Source organism: Plectropomus leopardus, chromosome 14, assembly GCF_008729295.1.
Source record: "Plectropomus leopardus isolate mb chromosome 14, YSFRI_Pleo_2.0, whole genome shotgun sequence".
NCBI classification, from domain to species: Eukaryota; Metazoa; Chordata; class Actinopteri; order Perciformes; family Serranidae; genus Plectropomus; species Plectropomus leopardus.
This window is the reverse complement of record NC_056476.1, coordinates 17993662-18018912: the sequence shown is the minus strand read 5'-3', so window position 1 is coordinate 18018912 and position 25251 is coordinate 17993662. Positions and strand designations below refer to the sequence as shown.

General features: G+C 40.1%; 1 protein-coding gene across 1 annotated transcript; it reads right to left on the bottom strand.

Annotated features, from left to right (window-relative positions):
- Positions 1-1524: 1524 nt before the first annotated feature.
- Positions 1525-19127, bottom strand: pgfb (placental growth factor b). Its single transcript, XM_042500780.1, has 8 exons — positions 18569-19127; positions 5315-5351; positions 3066-3265; positions 2875-2954; positions 1968-1997; positions 1850-1864; positions 1686-1703; positions 1525-1573 (listed from the first exon to the last, which is right to left on the bottom strand). The coding sequence occupies exons 1-8, from the start codon at positions 18629-18631 to the stop codon at positions 1525-1527; spliced, it is 492 nt and encodes a 163-aa protein (XP_042356714.1). The 5' UTR covers positions 18632-19127.
- Positions 19128-25251: the final 6124 nt, after the last annotated feature.

The window sequence follows — 25251 nt, the reverse complement described above, 5'->3', positions numbered from 1 at the left end:
GATATCTGTGAGGAACTTGCATTCACAGCAAATTTAAAAAAGAAATAAAATAAAATAAAACTGTAACTGATACTCTTTAACAGGCATCGATATCAAATGAGTTCTGCTTGAGCATCTTGATTGCTGTAGCAGCCTATTTATTTGCTCATTTCTACTAGGCTACACTGCACACTTCCTGGAGTGATTTGAAATAAAATGATGTTATCTGATATGATCTGAACCTCAAAAATGGAAAAAGAGAGAAAGATTTCAAAGAACAATTTAGATTTTTGACAGTTTTCTTTATCATATACACAATCGTCTTTGGACACGTCTTTAGTTGATAGGTTTTTCTGATAAGTGTTGTTTTTATTTAAAGGTCCAGTGTGTAGGATTTAAAGGGATATACTGGCAGAAATGGAATATGATATAACGTGTTTTCTCTGATGTATAATCACTTAAAAATAAGAATTATTGTATTTCCTTACTTTAGAATGAGACGGTTATAGTTACGTCGGGAGCAGGTCCTCCTTTATGGAGATCGTCATGTTGCACCACCACCTTTCTAAAGTAGCCCTGAACCAAACCAAACACTGGATCCAGATAGGGTTATTTGCATTTTCAAATTGGCCAACGTAGTAACAAGCCTATCTGCAAAAGCAGCTCCAGAGTTACACCAGTTTGTAACGTGAAAAACAGGTGAGCACACATTATGTTATCGGAGAAAAGGGGTGTGCACAAAATAGTATGTGGTGTGCAAGACACCAGAAGATGCCAAACAGCATCAGAAATACACTGATTTGTAACAAGAAACTGCTTTATTCTATGTTTTTACCGGTTTTAAGCACCAGGTCAGTTTGCTTTGAAGAGGAGACCTCTGTGAATAATTTGGCTCAAGGTAAAATTCTGAAATTAACCACTACACGCCACCAAATCCCCCTAAATCTTAAACACATCACTTTTAAGTCCAAACTGACAGTAGCACATTTCAGACTCTTGCCTGGTCACATGGTGCCAACGAGGGAGCAAGGTATGTCCATAAGTAAAAGGGAGAAGTTTCCAATTAGCTGATCAAGTAACTGATTGTGACTGACAACACTGTCCTACGTCAACACTTTTGCACAGAGCAGCTTTGAACACTGTTTCCATAAACACTAGAGGGAGACATTTCATTATTGCATGTACAGAGCAGCCGCACACTCAGTCCAACATATGCTGCTATGACAAGTCAAGGCTTCTTGGATAATGTCCAAACAAAGGATGAAAAACTTTTTAGAGGTTGCAAGTCGAAATATATTCAGTTGTATCAATAAATATAGATTTAAACAAGTGTCACCACCTTTAAATACCACAGAAATGACCAAATTACAATAACTGGTACAGTAATAACTAGTATAAAAGAGAAGGCGTCAGTCGGTCTGTTTGGTTCTACATTGCACTGGCTCCCAGGGATGTCCATTGTGTCGGGTGTGTAACAGCAGTGTTTCCACCAATCAAAACACACTTCCTGTTGAAGCTTGTCATTGCAGATGCTCTGCCCGCCCGTCAGCAGGAGGGCATGTCGGCAAAACAACCCAGCTGTTTGAGTCTCTTGCTGCAGACACAGTGTTGAAAGATGAGCGGAGGAGACTCTGGATGCTGTTGCTGGGTTGGAAATAAATATCGAGCCACACTGCAACTGGGGGTTGGGCCGCCACTGCAGTTACCTGCGAGGGTTCTGGCACCTGAAAAATACAATAAAAAATACAATAAAAAAACATTTTTAATGTCGTTAAGTGATAGAAAGAATATAAATATCTTTTAGTCCAGATTGCATCATCACCTGTCACATTCTTTTGTTTTTTGTTTCTCCTTTCTCTTCCTTCCTCTTCCTCTTTGCCTTTTCCTAAAAACAAAATAAACAATAAGCCTCAAGTCTGTCAGATGAAAATGATTTTTCTCAGCAACAATCTCAAAACTGATGTTGTGGCAGTTATTCGTGTTCTTACCTTTCAACCTTTGCAATAGGTTTCCTGACTCTGAGGGACAAATCAATAAATTAGAAAGAACATCCAGGTGCAATATCATTTGATAGTCATTCTAAATATTTGCCAACCCTGTCTCCCAGAAATGATGTTTATGTGCTATTAATCTGTTTGGAAAAAAAAAATGTAGGAAACATAATTGCTTGATTGTGCTCACTTTTAGTCTTTTTGCAGATATGTTCAGTGTGAGCATTTTGCATCTTGGCAGGTACATTTATTAGAGGTGTTCCCACATTATGCTGATAAAAAAAAGTCAGATAGCACTACTTTGCTATTGTAAATTAGAAGAATATTAAGGTGTTGAAACCTGGATAGACATGACTTTTATTGTGCTGCACTCAGTTCAGTTACTTTCAGATGTATTTATATCTTTGAACGGTGAGCAAATTGGTTTGATTTCTTTTGAAATCATAGGAAAAAGGCTATAAGCAGCTTCGCAAGAAATGTGCTATAAATTGCAAGAACTTAATAGATTTAGAATCTTTTAATGCAGGAAAAAATGTCAAGAAACTGTATTTACAATTACCAAAAATGTATATTTAAAAATATTTAACTTTTCTCTGTATTTTTTTTCCCAAGCACTTTTTCCCAAGTCATTTCCTTGTTTGTTTTTGTTTGTATATTTCGTTTTCTTTCTTTGTCTTTTTTTTGTGTGTGTGATAAATTTCAGGTAATTTTTTTTTGGTAACTTTTTACCAATTTCTTGGTTCATTTCTTCTCGAACTGCTCATTGCCTTCTTCCCATGTTTTTGAAAGAAATCAAGCCATTTGTTTAGGTTTTCAAAGAGTTACTGCCATTTCTCAGGAGACAGAGTTTGTATTTCCATACTTATGAATATTTCTTATTACAAATCATGACTTGTTTTCTTACCTACATTCACATGTCTGATGCTCCACAAACGTCATCTCAACATATTCTTTACCCGCCTCTGATGGCCTGATTTTTAACAGCTGAGGGATAAAACCAGTTCAGAATATCAATAGAAACAAGTGCAGTACGTGCAGTAATAGAACACACACATTTAATAACAGCAATTATATTGCACAATGCCCTCAGCTTACCTGCATGGTGACGTTTGTGGTTTGGGTCGGATGGCACTCTAGGTTCTCGTCCCCACAGCAACCTGCACACCTCACCAGCGGCACACAGGCGGGGCTGTATATGTGCTCCACCTCCGTCGGGTACTCCTGAACCACCTCCACCAGCTTCTCAATGGTCCGGCAGAAGCTGCGACCCCACACTTCTTGGAACATCAGCACTGCTGTTGAGAGTAGGCGGCTGAGTATGACTGACTTCAGATCAGTGTATTACTGCATTCCCAAATGCAAATTTTGGTGCTCAACATTGTATTTTTTTTGTCTTGTCAGAAATAAAAGAGCTTCTTATTTAGAGATTACTAAATTCTGATCTGTTTCTCCTAAACCCATCCTTAGGAAAAATAAGAAAGGATTAAAATCAGCATGGTTTATTTGCTGTGCTCATAGGTTTCTCTAAGGTTTCTGAACGCTGAGAACAAAAAAAACTACACAGAGGTTAGACTTTTCTTTTGGATCTTACGGTTATCTCAGGAGCTGATTATTTCAGTAGAAAACAGATTACTGAGGAAGAGGGAAAAGTGCATTAACATATCTTAGATTAGGCTAAGACAACGAAGACTATTGAGCTAAATTTAAAATGGTAAAAATGTCATCATGTCTTGGAGAAAAAGGCTGGACAAAGAAAAGATCTTATTTTGAATTTTCCTGTCTGAGTCATGTTCTGTCCGCTTATCCGTCTTTATAGCTGAAGTTCATAGCGCAGAGTGCAACTGACATCAAACTTATTTTAATTTTTGTATGTGAAACATAATTAAACTTGTAAAGGGAAAAGAACTACTGCAACATTCAGGGTGTATCTGTGATTAATAGTCTGAAGCTGGATTGTCTGAGCGTAGGTCTCAACATGGAGTTTGCTGACCTAACAGTGCTAACTTAAGGAACAGTGCCAACAATGGCAACAGTGCTGACAGAGCTAACAGTATTAACAAGGGGAAAAATGGAGGCTAGGTACTACACTTCTGCATGCCAATGTCCTGAAATTTGTGGAAACCACCATATGAGCGCAGTGCAAGATGGCAGCAATTAGCTAGCCAGTGGAACAAACACACAGGGGCTCACACATGCCCGTCAGTTTGTCTACTACAACATCAAACAAAGAGGGTTGGATTACAACACACAGAGAGTAAGCATGATACTGTACTCAGGATGTCATTACTCTGTATCTTTACCTCAAAGTTACTGGTTTGCCGTTTTATTAATGGTCTTAATGTCACAAACAGCTCCTTTACAGACCATACTCAAACAGTATCAGCAATGACCTCGATTATCCAACAATGGCAACCTTATACCATGCACACAGAAACATAAAACCAGTTGCAATATGCCAGTGTGTATCCTGTTTTCATTTTGAAGTAAAAATGTTTATGTAATGTACAGTACGCTTTCCTGTGGGAGTATATGTGTGAAAGAGTCCCAGTTGCAAAGTCTGTGGGGGAGGAACAGGGACAACTACGTCCGAACAAACAGAGAAGGAAGAGAAAACAAACATTGGAAACATGGCCATGAACAGAACCCTGCTGGAGCTGGAGCTGAGTCGCCCCACAGGCACCTCTGGGACTGCTGTGACCCCAGGGGTCATCCAATGGAGCCTGACACCACAACAGCTGTTTATAAAAGCAGACAGGCTGGGAGGAGACGGCTGGGGAAGCATCTACGGCAGAGGGACAGATGAGGCCACGAACTATAATGCTGTACAGCGCAAAAGGCCCATTCACTGGCCAAGTTAAAGCTCCTGAGCTTACAGTATATCTGCTGCTCTTTAGACCTTTTCTTATCTATGTCCTCTAATCCATCTGCTTAAAACGTTAAATACTGAGTTAAATATTTGATTTGCCTCTCTTTTAGCAGCATTAATTTATGGTTATGTGTGAGTTGAGGTAGATATGGGGGAGAAAGTAAAAGCGGCTGACTAATGCCTGCTAGTCAAGACATGTCCTCTTATTCTCTAAAGTCAAATCAAACTAATTGACTAACAAGACTAAAGAGCTTTGCTATTCATATTTCTCAACAGTGCATGACACACACAGTATGAATGAATACACTTCAGGTCAACGGTTCATTTGGTTTGCATCACACTTTAGTTTCTACTTCAAACACTGTAAAAATATGGTTCAATAAAATAGCTGTAACTACTTTTTGCTGTAAAACGATGTTTTAAAAGGAACACCCCCAACACTTACAATTTCAGACATAAAACAAGAAGAAATTCTTACCTTCAGTTGTATTGGTTATGTTTGTCACAGGAAGACTCTGCAAAACAGAAACAATGTTGATTAGTCATTCAGGTTTGCTGTGACTATGTATTACAGTGTAAAACCCCAAATCTCTGTAGCTGAGCATCCAGTTTAAAAGGCTGAGACTGACGCACAAATGGTGGCAAACATGTAAAAATGAACCAAAAATGAAGAGTTTATTTTTGTTTGTAATTTTGATCTCTAAATAATTAGTGCCATAACTACATTGAAACTGGCTGAATAAATCATTTGAAAGACAGAAATTCAAATACTTAAAAAAAGGGGAAAAAAAGCAAGAGCTGACGGAGGCCCCTCTCATTCCTTAAAGGCCCAATATGGTTTTGTCTGCCACTGCACCAGGATTCAAAAGAAAGAAAGAAAGAAAGAAAGAAAGAAAGAAAGAAAGAAAGAAGAAATTGACCTTTAAAAAAAAGATGTGTCAGAGAGACATGGATCAAATGGATCAAGAGAGGAAGGGTGGGGGGCCCACAGAGACTGAATTTGGTGCTGCGGCCGTGGTACCTTCCAATAAAAACATGAAAGCAGCAGAAGACTTTTACGTTTGACAAAATTAAAGATATTTACACCATAAATTGATGCACAAAAGGCACACACTGGTGCATAAAAAGTGTATGATGATCAAACATTTCTGGCAGACGACCCCATAACCCCTCATTTCATGTGTCCATGTGAAAAAAAAAAACGCCTTTTCCAACATCACACACTCTTCGTCCTCTGGTGGTGATACCTGGAACTGCAGTGAAGTAAAGCGGATGATCCACACCTTCTTTTCCAGCCTGCAGTGGAAAAGTCTTTCTGACAAGCAGCGCTTCCAGTCTCTCATATATATCACATTCCTCTGCGTGCCCAACTGTTTAGGTTCAAAACCTGTTTCCTGTGGTGTAAGATTCAGCTCAATATTTATTTTCCCATTGATGCTTTCCCCCTCCGTCTTGATTTTTTCCCATCATCCCATGATAAACAGAGTACATTTCTCATTCGCCTGGGAAAACACAAAACCTCCAGTTGACTCCATCTCAGGAAGGGAAATCTAACGTTTGATAAAATACCCTCGAGCAGAAGAGCCGGACCGGCGACAGACAACCTGTTTCAGTAATCTCTCCTCATCCCTGGTGTTACATTTCAGTTCACACCTGGTGACATTTATACTGCAACACAGTCTTTGTGCACGCTGATAGTGAGATTAACGGAAAGTTACCAAAAGTTGTTATATAATAGCACACAGACAGGCAAGAACTTTCCCAAATAGTGCCAGTAAAGGACTTTTGCTTTTTACACCATCTGTTGCTGAAATGCTTCTACTTCCTGTTATGGACCAGAATTAGTTTGAGGGTGAGGATAGCATCTGTCAGCGCATTGCTACGCTCTTTTTCCAAACAATGTGATTAAAGAGGAATGTCCTGCTTTGATGATGATGATGCATTCACACTCACACAAACATTTCAGAGCTTCTTGTAAAACTGTCACTGAGATAAGTGGCAGGGAAGGCTCTATATTTGGGACAGATCTGTCTTTGCTGTAACAGAACGTACTGTGCGACAATGGAGGAGCTTCCAGTCAACCACTTAGGTGCAGTCCTCCCTGTGTCTGGCAATCTCTTTAAGCATCTCCTTTTTTTCCCCCCAAAGTGGCGGCTGGACATCTGAATGTACAGCTGTTCATCTGACAGAAGAGCTGCTCTATAGAGTTCATTGAACTGTGTCGGCTTCACAACAGCACCACAGGAGAGAGCTCTGCGAGCAGAATCGGACTCTTTCACAGCATGAGAAAGTCACAGTTCAGTTTAAGTTATTGTTAAAAGTCACTTCCACTGTCTGCGGGCATTGATTATTTTTTTTTTTTTATCCTCTCCTGCGATGCCAGGCTTATAAAATAAATCCTTTTCCAGTGTTAATTGGCATATGATCTGCACTCTCTTCTTTTGCTGCTCCACATCACAAGGGCTTTTTGGCTCTGGCTCCTCAGTGGCCGACAGAATGTGGTGAGGTGGGGAGGATTTTCTGACCTTGGTCATGGGTTAAGCTTTGACGTGGCGAGGAGGCATCGTTGGCACCTCCTGTGGTTGAGAACAGAGGAGTGAGCTGCCCACGAGAAGCTGCCAGATTATAGAAGACTGCATGAAGATCCTCACGTAGCCATTTCTTCCTCCTCGTGCACTTACAGTAATACTGTGTGATTAATGGTGACTGGGAGGTAATTCAGCTCTGGGGAAGGGAGAACCACTTTACATCAATAAATGTGTATAAACTTGTCCAATAAATCCCAGAATCTTCCTAAGTGGTTGTGAGTAGGTTTCTTTCACTTTGTTCCCTGATGACCTCGTTCAGGGAGTTTTGAATCTCACATTGCTGTATGTCATTTTCATTTATTGTTTTCATAAACTGGGTGTTAAGACCTTTGAGACTTAACTGTTATTAAAGGCAATCCAAGTAAACTTTACTCGACCTCATTATAAGTTCCTCTACACTTGGCTAATAATGGAATACCTCTTTGTGTGCATTACATTTACAACATGTGGGGAAACACAAAAGCTGCAGTGAAATCACTTAAAAAGCCACATTACAGTCCTGACTGAAAACAGTAACAACAACAAAAGCAATCTGGAGACCTTCTTGTGATGCAATCATTTCAGCCATGAAACAGCAATCCGCCACTTCAAATTAATGTGAGTCAGAGGCGTAAAGTAGAGGGACACTGACCCCTTCCCGATCTCCTTCTCCTTATTTCCAGCCCCCCTGGTCGGACCACACCTTGTTTTTTTGTTGGCCTTCATTTAGATCTCAGCTACACACCTGTGAAGTTTAGTGCGTGCATCTTGCATGGATTGTGACAATATCGTGGTGATAAAAGCTGTCCACAGACATCTGTAAAAGACATACAAACACCTGACAAGGTACTCAAAACCGCTTTTGTGGTAGTTCACACCACAATAGATCATCTCCAGGACGTCATTTCACAATGATAATGCACACAAATACACAAGCTGCAAACATCATTATTGTGAAGTGGGCCTGGCTAGTAAAGATCCCTTTTTACCATTACGCAACAGGAAAAATCTCTCCCTGAGCTGAATCTTGCAGGCTTAATTTCTTGCATGATCGAATGCAAAGTACATTGTTGCTGATGCTACATTAAACATCAAAGGCTGGCCTGGCTGGGCAATACACAAAAACAAATCAAAAAGTAGCTGTAGAGGGAAATAAAAACATTAATAATAAATGAATAATATAAATAGATGGATAAATTGCGGCTGGAGGTTAAATTTATTCATCTTATTTAGCATCATCGAATATATAAAGAAAAATCTATACGACAATAAAGGATTTTTACTTACAATCACAGTGCCTAAGGTATTTTTCAGACTGCCAACCTATAACATGGACCTCCACATTAAGTAAGCTGGAAATTCATTGCTTTTTTATTCTTTTACCACAACTGCCCTATCCTGGAAGAGTACCCGATTTTATTACTAGTACAAACACCAAGTTTCTTGACGCAGTGCAACACCTCTTATTTTTTCTTCAGAATCTTTTTTTAAATAATTAAAATAAAAAAACAAACTGCAGGACCAAAAAATTCCGTAACATTGCTCAATACTCTGAAAAACAAGATTAAAAAGTCATTTTTCAGTTTATTATGCGAAATGGGAAAGGAAATGTTGAACATCAAAACCGTCTTGATTAATTGTCCAGCTGTTTTAATGCTGGCCCTCCAGCCAGAGAACTTTTGTTGAGAGGTTGTTCTCACTGGATAATTAACATGTTGGTTATTTAATCAGGGTCGTGCACCCGCAGCCCACTCTGATCTCATAGTTGTACAAGGCGTTTTCAGCTCTTGACTTTTCAGGGACCTTTTGCAAAGCAGCACAGTATGTGTTGTTCTGGCCAGATTACAGATTAATGATGAGCAGTTAGTTTGAGAAAGAGATTAGATTAAAACAAATACAACATCTATACTCACTAAGGGTCGGCATGCTTGATTGAGCCACTGTAAAAAATAGTCTCCTATGTTTGTGAAGTCTCCAGTGAAAGTTTGTAAGCTGCTGGCTGAGAGTTGGCTCTGTCCTCTGGGTCAGATCAGAGGACCTGTTGTGTCCCTGGGCTCCTGCTGTCAGGCCACAGAGGCTCCGGGCCTCATTACTCTCCACTCCCACACAGCTGAACTGCGTCATCTTTAACCTCTTCGCTTAACTCCATCTGTCAGAGGAAGGGCAGCATGCGTAGGGAGCAAAAACAAAACATGATGGGGACCCAGCATAATGGTCATAAAAGATTTTTCAACTTTGAGGGTCAGGCTGGGGAGGGGGAGGGGGAGCATTTCCTCAGCAGGTACGATGGCCACTGGCCAAAAAGATCTGGACACCAGCCAACATTCTCCACAGTGCGTTTCTTAAAGAAAACAGAGACGACGTACAGATAAAATTAAGTATTAAAAAATTAAACGCAGATTGGTTTCTTTGCTAGTCAAGCCTGAATAAGTGGGACAACTTTTTTTTGATGACTGGACAGGAAAATTACGCAGTACTGGAATAAGTCATCTAAGTTTCTCTTCTCTTTTAGATTACAAAACAGTGAATGTAAGGTTGAGCCATGTTTTGCTTCCAAGTTATATCAAACTAAAAATGTTCTATGTAGGAATCAACCAATATTCAACAATTATGAACACACTCTTTCATTTCATTGTACTTTCATCAAGGGAAAATGCAAAATGGTGGTAATACATGCAGTTTTACAAAATATACTCCCTTTTGCATGAAAAATATGTTTTCATTCTTATAAAGCTGGCATGCAGAACTTTTGTCACCTCACTCTAGCAGTGACAATATTGTGGATGCATGCTTATAACGTATGTCTTCAGGTGAGCACTCTGCATCTCATCTTTGAGTCTTATTTAGACTTGAATCATTCCACTGAATGCAAACTTTCTTATATATCTGGAGATTTCATTCCAGAAACTTTACTTGGAGTTTACTTCTTTTTTTCGCCAAGCTTTAGCAATACCCCTTATTGCACTTTCGTCGCGATGATCTCTCACCCTGTTAGCACTGGCTGGTTGACAAAAAAATGCAACGCTTCCTGTGTGCCAGCACAGGAATGTCGCCACCGACCTCTGAGGCTGATAAATAAAGCCAATGAGGAAGTGCGAAGAACTGTTAGTCATCAAACAGCCACTTTAGGCTGGATAAAGTGGAGTATCATAAAAGATGTTGATTTAGGTTTTTATATGATGATGATGATGACGATGACTTGCTTGTTAGATCACGCCTATTGTTGTTGTCACATTGACAACATGTTGAACATGAGTATTTTATTTTTCATCGAAATCAACAGTACGCTTGATGATGATGTTAGAAAAAGCTGAATTATTGTATTGGACTGGACTTTGAAAATACACGTTAACATGTTAGTTCGACTGAAATCGTTCTGAATTGAATTTCTCAAGGTTGGACCAACACACCCAGATAATGCACTCCGTCATGTTTACGTCTCAAATGGACCTGAACTGGCCAGGTGTTCTGAGCATGCTCCATAGTCCCCGTGCCGGACATTGACCTGGAAGTACAACTGTTTAAACTCAAAGAAGAATGCCAGGAAAAACGAAAGCAGAGGACAAACAGAAGAAAACTAAACAAGACTAAGGTGCCAAGTAAACCATAAAGTACGTACGAAATGTAAAGTGATGAAAAGTGATCAGTGTTTTCACTGTTCAACATGCAACCCGTTTGCCACTTGCTAACTTGTTTGGTATGCGAATTAAGAGTTCAACCAGAAAAAGGTCCAATAGTCACCCATTGTGGCAAAGTCTGACATACTTCCATCAATAAATCGATTCTCCCCCGGTGCTTGTATACTGGGACGAGGACAGTGGTCCAATTAAATGGCCTAGTCGAGCTAACCGCATCTCGACTTGACTGCATGTAAACGTAGTTTGGAGAAATTGTTAGGGGAGAAAAATTAAACCAAGAACATAATATTAGCAATAAAAAATATTAGCAGTTCGTACACAATTATTAGTGGGAGTGATACAAGGTGGAAGTTGAAGCTCTTACCACCGAGTATCATTGACTAATGAAGTATTTGTACTCTTCCAACAAGCTTCCTTCATTATCTGTGACAAACTCCAACAGCTTGCACAATGGTCACTGTCAAGCTGAATCAGCTGAGTGAGGACTGAGGAGGACTTTCAACAGAATCAACTCTAACAGGAAACTACATGAGATTTAGACAATTTTTTTAGTGTGAGGGTTTCGCTAAACAGGAGCACAATGTACTTGGTTAAATTTGGACTTTGTTTTGTGGAAAACCCCTATTTAATCTTTCTTAACTTGAGCAAATAATCATCCCAGCTAGATTGGGCATCATGCCATTATTTACATTGCTTTCCAAAAGGGTCTACTTTCAAATTTAACCTTATTCGGTGAGGGTGACAGCGTGGATAAACAGACCATGGATGAGATGCAGACTTGTGGTTTTGTAATTGCTTTTGAGCAGTGTTTGGTGATTTGGGGGATGCATGCAGAGTTCAGCAAAAAAAATATAACAACTGGCAAACATCCCAGCTGTAATCCAGACCAGTAAGGCACCTGCATCTCTAACTCTCTGAAAACATATAGCCGGGAAGGAGCTGTGTCCTGATTTTGGCACGTCCACAGCTTGACTCTGAACCAGAGACCACACAGGACAGAGAGCGCTAAAGCAGAACAAGTGAATACAAACACAGAGACGGCTAGACGAGTGAGAACCACAGCGACCTCCCTGCCTCTCTGATCGTCCTCATCCATCCTTTATCGAGAGCCAGATTCCACATCATCAACACCATGACTGCGACATTAATTCTCAGGCCTCCCACAGGGGCCTGCAGGTCACTGTATCTATTCTCTACCACTACAAAAGAAAACCAGCTTCTGTTTTGTATACACGAGGTGGGCGAACCTACAACGACAGCGGTGCCATTACAGGCCTGACAGTATCCAGCTGGGTCTCTGGGGTGGTCAGGTCAGGGCTTGTGATCATAGAGCACTGCCAAAACACCAACAAACTTCAATAGAGCATGTGGAGAACGTGCCTTAACATTTTCTCAATTAATTTGAGTGAATGGAGCCTTTCAAAGCTAGAGTTATTCTACAAATTAGACAGACTTTTAGTTGGGTGAATATAAAGCCACCAAGTAGCATAATTAAATAAATGTGTTACTGAATTAAGTCCAGAACCATTAAAATAAATGTCAACTATACAGAAAGAAAAATATTACTAGTTCTCTCTACTGGACTCTAATATTTATTCATTATCTATGAAGCTAGAGCCTGTAGATATTTAGTTTACTTAGCATGAAGACGGAATACAGCGAAAAACAGCTAATCTGCCTTAGTCCGAAAAACACAATCCAGAGTCTCTGTAGCTCACTATCTGAAATGATACATCTTGTTTACAATGAACAAAACTCGCCATGCACAGCCAGTGTGACCGTCAGGTGCTGGTTAGCAGGAATATATAAAGGGAAAAACAAAGTTGACCACCGCACACGGAGGAACTTTACTGTGACTTTATTCAAAGCGAGCGATGCCTTTTGTCTGTGGCTTCTAATAAGTAATTTCACTTGTCTTTTTTTTACACTTCAGATTCAGATTACAGGCTAGTCTTTATGCAAACAGACCATAACAATTTATTTGCTCTAGCTTATTTTAAAGGTCAAATGTGTAGGATTAATGGCATCAAACAATTGCAAATAACTCTATCTAGAGCCAGTGTTAAATTTGTCCCTTCTAGGCTACTGTAGACAGAACACGGCGGACTCTGAAGAATACCCGCTTTGTGTTTAGATATAAACGGCTCATTCTCAAGGTGACAAAAACACAATGATTCATATTTTCAGGTGATTAGAAACTAATGAAAATATAGTTCATAATATTTTAGACCATTTTTGCCAATAGATGCTCCTTAAATCCTTCACACTGACTTTAATTTACACATATGGGAGTGGTATTGATCCTATACCTCTCAGAAAGAAGGCAAATATGCATATTTCCTAAAATGTCAAACTATTCCTCTAAGATTCCTCCTAAAGCGCCTTTTCTAGATAAAGATAATTACATCATTAAATATAGTTTTTTTGGTATTTTGCTGTGAGTTTGGAAAAATTCAAAGCAATTATGTTTTCTTGGAGTAGTCTCATTTTTGAAAACGACAACAACAGTTAAAAAGGGTCAAGCAAAGGTCCATATAAATGTTGATTTAGATAAACACCATTTCCTCAGTATAAGTCCATTAATGCATGCACAAATGTCCCCTGAAAGACACACACACACAACCACTGTCTTAACCATGAACAGCATCCGCATACAAACACACACGCACGACACAGGTCTTGAGATAAGGCTGACCGGTGGTAATTGTGGTCTCTATTACTGTAAACGCTGTTCTCCCTGTGTAAACCACAGTAAATTACATCCAGATGGAAGATTAAAGTTCGCTGAGTAGACGGCTGCCTGGAGCGCCACCGCTCCTCCTCCTCCGCAGGAGGAAGGAGAAATCCATATTTCCTGATTGCGGCCCTCCCTTGGGCCGGGACATTACAACTAGAGAGAAATACAGCAACAGTCAGCAGGTCACTGCCACTGCAGGGCCCAGCATGCAGACATCTAAACTACAAAGATGTGCAGGCGTATGAGAGCCAAAGACACAGAGAGAAGGAGGAACTTCACTTTTTAATATTTTATTGTCAATAACTGAGCTGCATCTTGACAAAAACTGTTGCTCTTTCATTCTGAGAAACTGATAGCTGCACCTGATGTTTACTGTTGATGTTTTGGGAGACCTTTTTCTGATGTAACTCTATTATAACTCCTGGAAATGTGACGTCATGCAATCTACAGTACACTTGGCTAGTTATGAACAAGAATGAGAAAAACACACAGTGAACACAAACACAGACACACGTGTGCAATGCAGATGGTCAGGATAAAGTATTGTTTTGCCTGCGGTGATGGCGTTAAGGAAACACCTGTGTAACGTCACTTCCTCACATACACAGATATAAGAGCAGAAGCTGAGCTCACTGCCTTTTTTTTTGCACAGAGACATCAGGAGCATGCCTCACTGCTGAAGTGATGAGTCCAACTGTCTGGTGGAGTCAAATGAGTTAGGCAAGAAGTTTTTCCTATATCAGGTTTCGATGGTTTTCTCCAAGAAAAATGCTCTACTTAGAAATAGACACGTACAAAGAACTTCATAATCTCATATGAAAGAGGCCTCTAATTCTCTTCTTACTCTGATTTTCTTGATCTCACAGAAATATGTCCAAGTCTCCACCACTCAACGGTTTTCCCCTGGAAACCCTGACGAAAATCAGTCAGGTTTGATTTTGTTGATGCAAGATTTTACCTGCATTCATCACTATGACAATAAGGAGGAGGTTTGTACACACCATTACATTTTTTAATAAGGTGGGGAAAATGCCAAGTGGGCAGGAGGCAACAGGTACTGGAGATTTTGGCAAGGCTCTTTCAATCTGTAGCAGTGAAAGTCACAGTGCTGTAGTTTACACACACACACACACACTGCACATATACATTATGTGGTTTATATGTACAGTATGTACTAATAATGCACTGAACAGGAGAGAGGAGAGTGTCGAAGAACAAAATACTGTAGCTGGCGGACTGAGTTGAACTTAGTAACCAAGAGGTCACCATTGTTCCAAAGGGAAACCCAGGTGTTTCCACCCTCTATCAAGAGCCACGTATGAATCTAACCAGTGCAGTTTTAAGAGAAAGAATCCCATCTGACAGAAAGCAAACATAACTAACACAACACAACACAACACAACACAACACAACACAACACAACACAACACAACACAACATAACATCAGTTGTATCAGCAACTGTGATGCTTGCTGAAATATGACAACACAGCAGTAATGTTTCTTTACTAACTAACAAATGCTTAATGACTGTTATACTTTATGCTTTCATCAGCACTGGTTTAGATGCCTAATTTCCATACTCAGCTATAACCACTTCCTAAACTGACATCATGTCCAGGCCTGAACTTCACCTTTACTCTCAATATAACTTACCTAACTACAAAGAAGGACTGATTGCTGTTAGCTTGAACATTAAAGCTTAGAAGGGGAAAATAAACATAAAAACAGTATTGATGGCTCCTTTCTTTTCACTGATACTGCTAACATACAGTGTGTTTTCCAGTGGTTCCCAACGTGGACTCATTGGAAAACAACAAAATGCACAATTATGCTAAACAAGAATAAATTCATTCTTTTTGGACATTCATCAGATCACTGCTTTTCTTAGTGTGAATAGCATAAATAAATGAAACAGTTGGGAAAAATGACTCTTTGTAATAAACTTCTGATTGAATGTCTACTGCAGCCAGTGATGATGACACATGAGAAAATATTCCTTTAACTACAAGGTGTCAAGCCAAAAAAGGCCGGGTACTTCTGCACTATGATAACAATCTCACAACCTCAAGTCAACCTCTTGTGCACCAACATGAAACTGGTTTTGTTTCGGTTCTGCCCCCAATTCGTAACTGTTGTGACCAAAGTGATTCAGAACTAAATGTCCTTGACCTTAAGAGGATGGAGAAAGCAGTGATAGATAGGTGGAAAATTATTGGGGAAACAAGACAGCACAGTGGTCTGATTAAAAGTTAGCTCATGCTTGCTTTTGGATAAAAGCTGATATCAGTAAGAACAGAACAAAAGCTTGTAGGTAATCTATGCAATCTGCCATTTTGCTGCTACTGTTAAATTCTGTTGGATTGTGAAACACTATTCGTTAATGATGAATTCCGTGATTACAATGGCTCCTGCAAAAGTGTTGGAAGTGCAGACTAGTTCGCTAGATAGCATCAAGGTTTCAACAGTCCTTAACAGACCCAGTTCAACGTCCAGAGCTAATTTGTTGGAAAATGGGTATATGAAAAAATGTGACTGAAAACAACATGCAGGGCCCACAAAAAGCACATCACTTGACTTGTTTCATCAAACATACTGAAATGACAGACCTTTCATAAAAGGTGACTAAGTTTCTACCACATACACACACAACACACACACACACTGAGCTACACTGTAATTCCCTGGTAGTAAAGCAGAATTATGAAGCACATGAAGTTAACCCCACCCTCTCTCTTGGCCGCTCCGCACCTCTTAGCGGACATGAATGACTGCATGAGTCATGGGGCTGCTGACTGCAGCTCCAGCTGCGACACTGATGAGAAATCCTCATTATCAATTAGCGGGACACATATTTATGGGTAGAGAACCCAAAAGAGAGACATTTATAAATTGCATTCTCAACCGCATGACCAATGTTTGCTTTTTTCCACTTTGGGAGGCCAGACAGTTTACTGTGAGACCTGGCAGGAGGGACACCTACCAGAAAAGACTCATTCCGTCACTATGACTTGAAAAGAGCAGCTAGTCACTTATCTGCTAAATATGTGGAGTATTTAGCTCCTCAGACTTATTTATGGCTACATTTTTAGGTACGTCTTTGCACTAAAGCAGAACACCTTTTCTATTTCAAACTGGTCTTTCAACATAATGCAATTAATGGCAACTGAAGAGTTCGAGAAAAGCAGAGCCCCCAGAAATAACAAGCTCAGATCATCATAGACAGTCCGTATGAGCTGACAGGTTGTTGAATCTCAGCTTTGAATGGTTTACATTAGCTGTCAGTCTTTTGGGCAGCGGGGGACCAGTTAACCTGCTTCATGCTGAGGGCCCTGGATTTTGTCACTCCTATTTTGACTGAGCAGGCCATGAGCTGATTATGAGGATTAGTGGAGATGTGGTGATCCCATGCCTCTCCCACTCACACTCAACTCAGCAACAGCTGCAAAGCCTCCTGCTAGAGAATCTAGTGGGACACTGAGCTTTTTTTTCAACCTTGAGAGCCTTTCTTATGAGTGTAAAACATCTATATGTGGACTGCAGCCTTGCAAAAGGGAAACTGAAACCGTCTTCTAGTTCAACAGGCGGCAGCAGTGTATGAAGTGTGACAGTCGCAGTGAATGGACGGATGCAACAATGCCCTGGTTTTGCATTAAACATGAGAGCCGTCAGAGATCGCTGCCAGCCCTCAGCCACCTCGGGAAGAAATCAGAGACTGAATGGGTTCAAGAGCCTGAGTTGGCACGAGTCCTGCACATCCTCTTACAAGTGTTTCTACGCAGGCCTTTGAATGAGTTCTCACTCCAGTTTCAGCTCTGTCCTGATCTGGCACATTGTCATTTTAAGACTAAAAGGCAATGCCAGGCAACAGAGAACAGAACATCTTTGTACTACAGTAATCCCCTGCCAGCCTGACAGTGATATGACTGGCCTAAAATTAAGTTTCAATAGATATTTCACACACACACACACACACACACACACACACACACTGGTTCATCCTTATCACCATGATCATTCAAACTACAGGTACCCATTAACCATGCAGAGATATGCTGAGATGAAACAAGATGGGAAAGGCTGCAGGTGCAGATGAAAAGGGGAGAAATTGAACACTGTAAAACTTTCTTGCCAGGTTTTACCTGATGCACTGCCAACACTTTCAGTCTGCCAGGTTGAGCAACTTGCCAACCTACCAGGATCTGATTAAAATTATAGCTAGGAAAGGTATTTCCATTTAAATATTTATTAAAGATTTCTTAGTTAAGGAATTTATCACCAACATGAAAAGCAGAGTGTTTCCTCTATGAAAATTCAAACTGCACAAATAAAAAAAACTCATAATACAGGAGTGGGAATAATCTGTGTCTGTGAAAAGTCTGATGCAGCTGTAATTATAAGCTTAGTGAGCATTGCCAGATTCAACAGTGAGTCACTTTACATCATGTGTTCCACAGGCAGAGTGATGCAGTTTGTCACGTTTCATACTATGAATGAACTGAGATGAATGGCGCCCATTCAAAACCGTAAAAAGGTGTTGAAGCACAACGGATTATTACCACATCATCTATAACCACGTTAACCATTCCCTATGTACATTCTGGACTGATAGCACACTTAGTATACATACAATAGGCACGTTATTGCGTATTCTATCAAAATGATTACTTTGCAAAAAATATTTGTATGATGACCCTCATTTGCAGTGTAAACTGCAGAAAAAAAACAAAAAAAAAAAACTCCCCCTTTCTTCCTGCTGAGCACAAGGTTTCAATGATCGTGACTTCCTACCTGTGCAGGTGAGAGCAGCAGATAAAGCGCCACCGCAGTCTGGAAGACAAAACCGAGTTTCATTTCGCGATGTCTGCGAGTGGAGAGAGGTGGTCGATGGCTCCCGGTGCACACAATAAAACAATCCAACGAAAAAAAGTGCCAAACTACTCAGCAAAAAGAAAAAAACATGCTGACTGGGAATTTCCAAATCACCCGTTCCCGCTTCAGAGACTGAGCGCAGTCACGTAGCTCCGCTGCCGCGTGTAACCTGATGAAAAAGGATTGTGCTTACTGATGGAGAAAGGGCCCCAAAAGCGATCTGGAGGTGCTGGAGGAAAATCAAATAATAGCCGACTAAAAACAAAAGTTATTAAAGTCCTATTTAAAAAGAACAAATCCTAAGTTGACTCTGCAGCATGAAATAGTGGCAGGCTGTTTTGCATAATCAGTGCACAAAGACAAAAAAAAAAAAAAAAAAAGAATCTAGTCAGTCCAGAAAATTGTGTCGGATCCGCTCCATGCGTGAACTTGCAGCCACAGTTTTCAGTCTCTGCTCTGAGCTCCGGTCTTGCCTCTAATTGCCCCCACACTACCTTTTCACAAGCTGACCATTTAAATCTCCTCCCCTTCCCTGTCCTCCTCTCTGCTCTGCTCCATCTATCCTCACACACTCACTGATGAGATTTCTTTTACTGCCTCTTCAAGCTGCAATATGTTATGATAATTTATGTGATGCTGTAACGCAGAGATGGTGACACTGCTGCTGATGCTTTATTTCTGAATTCTAGACTATACACCCCAGGTGATTTAGAGAGTGTACACGGACTTACTGAGAAGCTTCCTCTGAGGACTTTCTGTGAGAGCTATTCAGGCAAGGTAAACATTTAGAGATGTTTTGCAGCAGTGACATGAATGGTATTACCTCCTGGCTCCAGGATGCACAGAGATTTTCCTCTGAGGCTTTAGTATTTGCAGAGACAGAGAGGCAGATTCCATCTCTATTGACACATAGAGTTAATCTTCAGTGTGAGACTTCAGTGTTTGGAGAAACCCTAGAACGAAAGGATTCCTTGTGGGCTTCCACACATTCCTTCAATAGTGCTGAATAGCTCCACTGGCTCTTGCTATTGTACAGACCACACTAAGGAGTGTGGTGTTTCTAAACATCTCAGACACTTAAAGCACAGTAAACCACCACCCCCTTTACCATCATCTAACACAGAGCATCAGTAAGTACAAACAATCAGAGATTGTGAAAGACATTTCCTCTAATTACACCGGGCAATATCACAATAGTCTTTTTTCTTAAAATGTATTTGTACATGGCAATGATGGATGCTCTTCAAAATTCAAGAAGACAGAATGTAAGCAAAGTTAAACTGAGACTCTTCAGGGATTTGGACTCTACAATTATTTCTTTACAGCCCTTCTGTCTTACTTTTCACCTTACTGCGACAGTATTGCAAGTGCAGATGGACCAAAGATCTAGTAGAAGTGAAATTAATACATCAACTTCAAGAAAAGTAAGCTATGCCAATATAGAGCAACTGATCTTCATGTTTTGTGTCAAATATTTTGAATAGAAGAGCTAAAGACTGTTACGTCTCCTCCCTGCCCACAGCAGCAGCACAGTCTGTTTGCTCAGAGGACAAAGGCAGACCCTTACCGCCATCTGCCCAGTGATCTATCTGTGTTTTCAAAGGTGCACAAGCTTATAGGGCCTAATAGGATCCCTGAAATTGTTTGCACTATGACTACATGATGACAAGACAAGAAAACTTGGCTCGCATGATAGCGTATTCCAGGAGGACATGAATCGTGAAGCCCTCATTGTTTTTGCTAGAACCACAATGGTAGGGTTAACCCAACAAAACCACCAGAATAAACGTTGGCACTGAACATTTCTGAAAACCACAATGTTTTGGGTTAAAATACCCAGTTTTGGTGGCACAGTCATGGCTGGAAATGCCACTGATGTCTCACTAAAAAAGCCCTTGTGTTATGTCCAAACTGGTTTTCAAACTAACGGGTTCCCATGCACTTGCAGTGTTTAAATTTTGTTTGTAATAGATGGCTGTGATGTACTGTAGTTCTCACATACACAATCATATATGCCCCAGTAGCAGCCCTGTCTCCTAAATATTACATTGCAACTAATTTGAAACAGCAAATGCGTCTTGAGGGAAATGTAATGCATAGCAAAACAGCAGATTTCAATTAAAATAATGAGGAAACGTTGCTAATTGATGGATCTGTTAAGTTGCAAAAAGGTTGATGTTGGTGCTAAGAGTATCAGAAAATGTTTACTGTATACGTATTTCATTTGTTTTCCACCAAAATAGGCAATGTTGCAATATGGTATCCACTCGCACGGCATTTTTTAAATGACCTTTTCTAATAACAGCTAATGATCTTTCCCCAATCCTAATCAGAGTGTTTTTGTTGCCAAAACTAAGACAGCAGTCTTTGTATTCCATTTTTTTTTCTAAAAATGGAGCTTAAACCACAATCTTTCCCTAACCTTAACCAAAGTGCTTTTGTTGGCAAAACCAAAGTTAGGAGTCTGAAGGTGAACCTGAAGTTCTGGAGTAAAGGTCCTGCACTATGTATGCCCCCCATCGTCGTAAACCACCTTAACCTAAATCTCATGTGACACATTAATGAATTATTTCTTCGCCTCAAAAAAGAAAAAAGAAAAAATCGTCTCTGACAACAAGGCAGCAATTATGTTGCCACAACAGTGTAATTTAGCAAGCAGTTTAGTAACAATAATTTCTAGGAGACAGTGTTGGCAGTAGATATACGATGGGACTTAAAAAATCACCAGTAAAATGTTTGTGAATGTGTGATTTATCTGGGGACAGAGGCAGACCACAAATGCTGCTGTTAGGTAAACACAAAGCACGTAAATGTACATTAACCAGTTAGTTTCAAAAACACTTGGAACACATTGGTTTTAGTGATGCAATCATTGCTGGAAATACTGCCAAAATCTGGCTAAAAACATTTGATTTTGTTGGTCCCGGCAGTCCTCTTGCGTAAGTGTCACACCACCCACCAGTAGTGTAGTGGTAGTTGGTGAGGTGAGTGTGGTAGACTGATAGGTTATGAAGGAGAAAGTGTGTATACATTCCTATATATTCCAATGGCTTTTTGGCTGATAGGTAGGTATACTGTAAACGGCCAAAAAAGAGGTGTGTATATCCCGCATACCTGGGTATACCCTCCACTACACCACTGCAGTCCACCTTCCTTTCCATCTCCCAATATATAACAAGGTTAACTCATATACTGCATGTAATCACGACTACGTCAAATCAAAAACGTTGATATGATACATATGAAAAGTAAAAATGTGACAAACTAATTGCAGAAACGTACATTTTCTTCTGCCAACTGGGATGATTAATCATGTGTTTTAATGTTGTTGTATTTGGAGAGAGAAAAAAGTGTCATTCCTGCTTTGATTTAATATTGTTTTGAAAGATTTATTCAATCAAGAAACAATCTGAATGATGCCTCTTTAATGAAATCAAGTTCTCAAAGATAAATAGGCAGCTGTTTCTGCCTACTGTGCAGATAGATGGGCTTGTTATGATCAGGGATGAAAAAAAAAGACTTTCTTCATGAGTATAAAGAATGCTTGAAAGCTTTTCACTGATCCAGAAATGGAAATATAAAGATCAAAATGTCAACTAAACATCTCCTCTAATTGGATTTTGTTATAAGGCTTTGTGATTGAGGCAGGGTCAGCTGGTCGAGTAAATAAGTCCCTCACAGCCTGCTGCGTCTCTTGATGTTGTGAGGACCAAACGGGTGGCTCTCAAAAACTGGAGTGCCAAAGTAAGCACATTTTTCCTTTTGCTGTTGACCCCTCATTTTCCCAGATTGCAGAGTAAAAGGTAAACAGATGAACAACATTAATGATGTCCATTCATCATCGCTGGGGCAGCTTTGGTTTCCTCCACAGCGGGGCCTTTAAAGGGGAAGGTGGAAGCCAGAGAACCTCTTACTTTGAAGGATCTCATTAACAATACTTACAGGCCAGGGAGACAAAAGTCTGTTTATCATCCTTGATTTAAATGGCGTGCCTCAAAACTGAATACGTGTTTTACAATCACAAAAGCAAACGCATAATGGACAAAACACCCTGAATAGGAGGATTCTAGGAGATGATGTAACGTGATTTTCTCGTGTTGGACCACCTGGACAGCAGACCCAAACAGGATACGACAATATTTAACATCCAGACCCTTTCTTCCTGTCATTAATAAGATGTGACAAACCATGAATCTTTTCCTCCTGCGCCAACTGCGTTATTGTGAAGAAAACTATATTTGAAATAAGTGGTAAATAGGAAGTGCTCCAGCCATGAGTAAAAAGCTGCTTACTGTTGCCTACGGTGATTAGCATTATATCACAACAAGTTCTTGCATTTAAAACATGTCAAATCCTGTTTACACTTCTGTGCTACATTGACATATTTTTGTCACAGACGCCTTTTTTTGTTCCAAGGCTGTCAGGTGTCATCCTGTTTTCATGCCCATATCTGTGCATGTGTGAGCATTGTCTCATTTTGTATGGGAAGTCAGTCAACATGTAAACAGACAATTGGAAGTTATTTTAGTCTGGAAGTATCGTGAATCAGTCATTGCAGAAATCTCCAGACAGTATTTAACTTCACGCAGCTGTGTCTTGGACATCACAATGTCAGCTGGCTGCAGTAACTGCGGGCAACATGAGGATTCAATTCTTGATGTCACATGAAAATGTGGCTCAGTTTATTCTGTTTAATTTGAGGAGCAATTATAGCAAAACCATATAGCAGTAAATCATTACTTAACAAAAGCTTAAAGGAGAAATGTGAGCAGAAAAAAGTTGATATACTTCTGTGCTCTGACACAACTTTAACATTTTTGGAAAATATGCTTGTTCGCTCTCTTTCCCAAAATTTAGATGTGAGGATTAACTCCACTCTTATACCATCTTCCCCAAATCCCCCTTTAATGTCCTGTGTGTAGGATTTAGGGGAATATGTTGGCAGAAATGGAATGTAAATGTTTTGTTAGGTGTATAATCACCTGAAAATAAGAATGATCATGGTTTTATTACCGTAGAATAAGCTGTTCATATCTCTAAATGGAGCAGGTCCTCATCCATGGGGACTGCCATGTTGCACCGCCGTGTTTCTACAGTAGCCCAGAATGGACAAACCAAACACTGACTCTAAATAAGGTTGTTTGCATTTTGGCATCAGCCACTGTAGTAAGCAGCTCCTCAGTGACAAGCAGTGTGGGAAAATTGTTAATTTTTAAGGTGAAACTACTTTATTCCATGTTTTTTTCCAGTTTAAATTATTGGGTCAGATTGCTTTGGAAAGGACAACACCTCTGCAGATGATTCGGCCTCCGGTAAAAACCTCCTAAACATTTAAATCTCAAGTTATCAGAGAAAAAAAGGTGAGCTCATATTAGCAGGTGCTAGGCTAGCAGACTGTCTGCAACAAGCCAAACAGCATCAGAGAAACAATGATTTGTAACATGATACTGGTTTATTCAGTGTTTTGCCTGTTTTAATCTTCTGGACTATTTGTTTTGGAGAGGAGGAAGCCTCTATGAGTGATGTGGCTCCCAGTTAAAACTCTTCAAACCAAGGACACTGAGAGGATCCTCTGAGTTCACGCTTGGTATATGGGAGAAGTTTCAGCTCATTATCATCTGTAATCCTCACTGCTAGATGCCACTAAATCCTACAGACTTCTCCTTTAAGACAGTGATAAATGTACAATGTTTGACTGTTGTAATTGTGGGCAGCAGCATCACACAGTCAAGCATTACAACATGTTCTTGGTTTCAGTTCATGTGCTGCTATAGAAACGTTTATTTGAGCTTACAAAAACTTGAATGCCATGTTCACGATAATTGCACAGCTACTGTTAGTTTACCCGAGTTTACTTTATGAATGTGGCTGATGTGTGTGTTTTCTGAGGAAACCTTTTAAAACTCTTACACATAGCCCCTGAGGGAGGATAAACTAATTTGAGGTTTTTTAAAAAAACACTCTGTAACCTGAAAAAGCAAACAGCAGCACTCAAGTGCGACTGCAGTCCAGTAAATCTCGCTGCCTGATTGAGTCCATGTTTACTCAAGTGTCCCGCACTTCTAGAAATAAATCTAATCTCACTGCCAATCGATCTCAGTGCAACATTCACTATTAAAGTGTATATTCCATTAGCCTCTGCCTCCTTAATCTCTTTTAATAGCATGTCAGAGTTTACAAAGAAGCGTGTTTACAGAATAACCTGAGGCTTGCTGCGGTACACCTGCTGGAGCTTGTAGAAGTGAACATTATATTTATATTAAACATAATTTTAGGATTATAATTTGAAGAGAATGCTTTAACATGAGAGAGATGTTAAAAAACATCTCATTTATCTGTTAAATGACTCGGGCTGAGCCACCACCAACAGCGTCAACCCATGAACTCGTGAATGTGCTCCGCATGAGGGACCTTTTCATGGAGTTTAGAGTATCACCACAGGCCTGAGTTATAACCTGCTCTCTGACTGCAGGACCACTTCCGCACAGTTTGTGCGGCTCGCTCTTCATTTATAAAGCCAACGGCTTTTACAACTGGCAGTGACACAAGCCGTGATAACTCACTCTCTGTGCTGTTTTCCTCTTCTATATTGCAGACCTCGG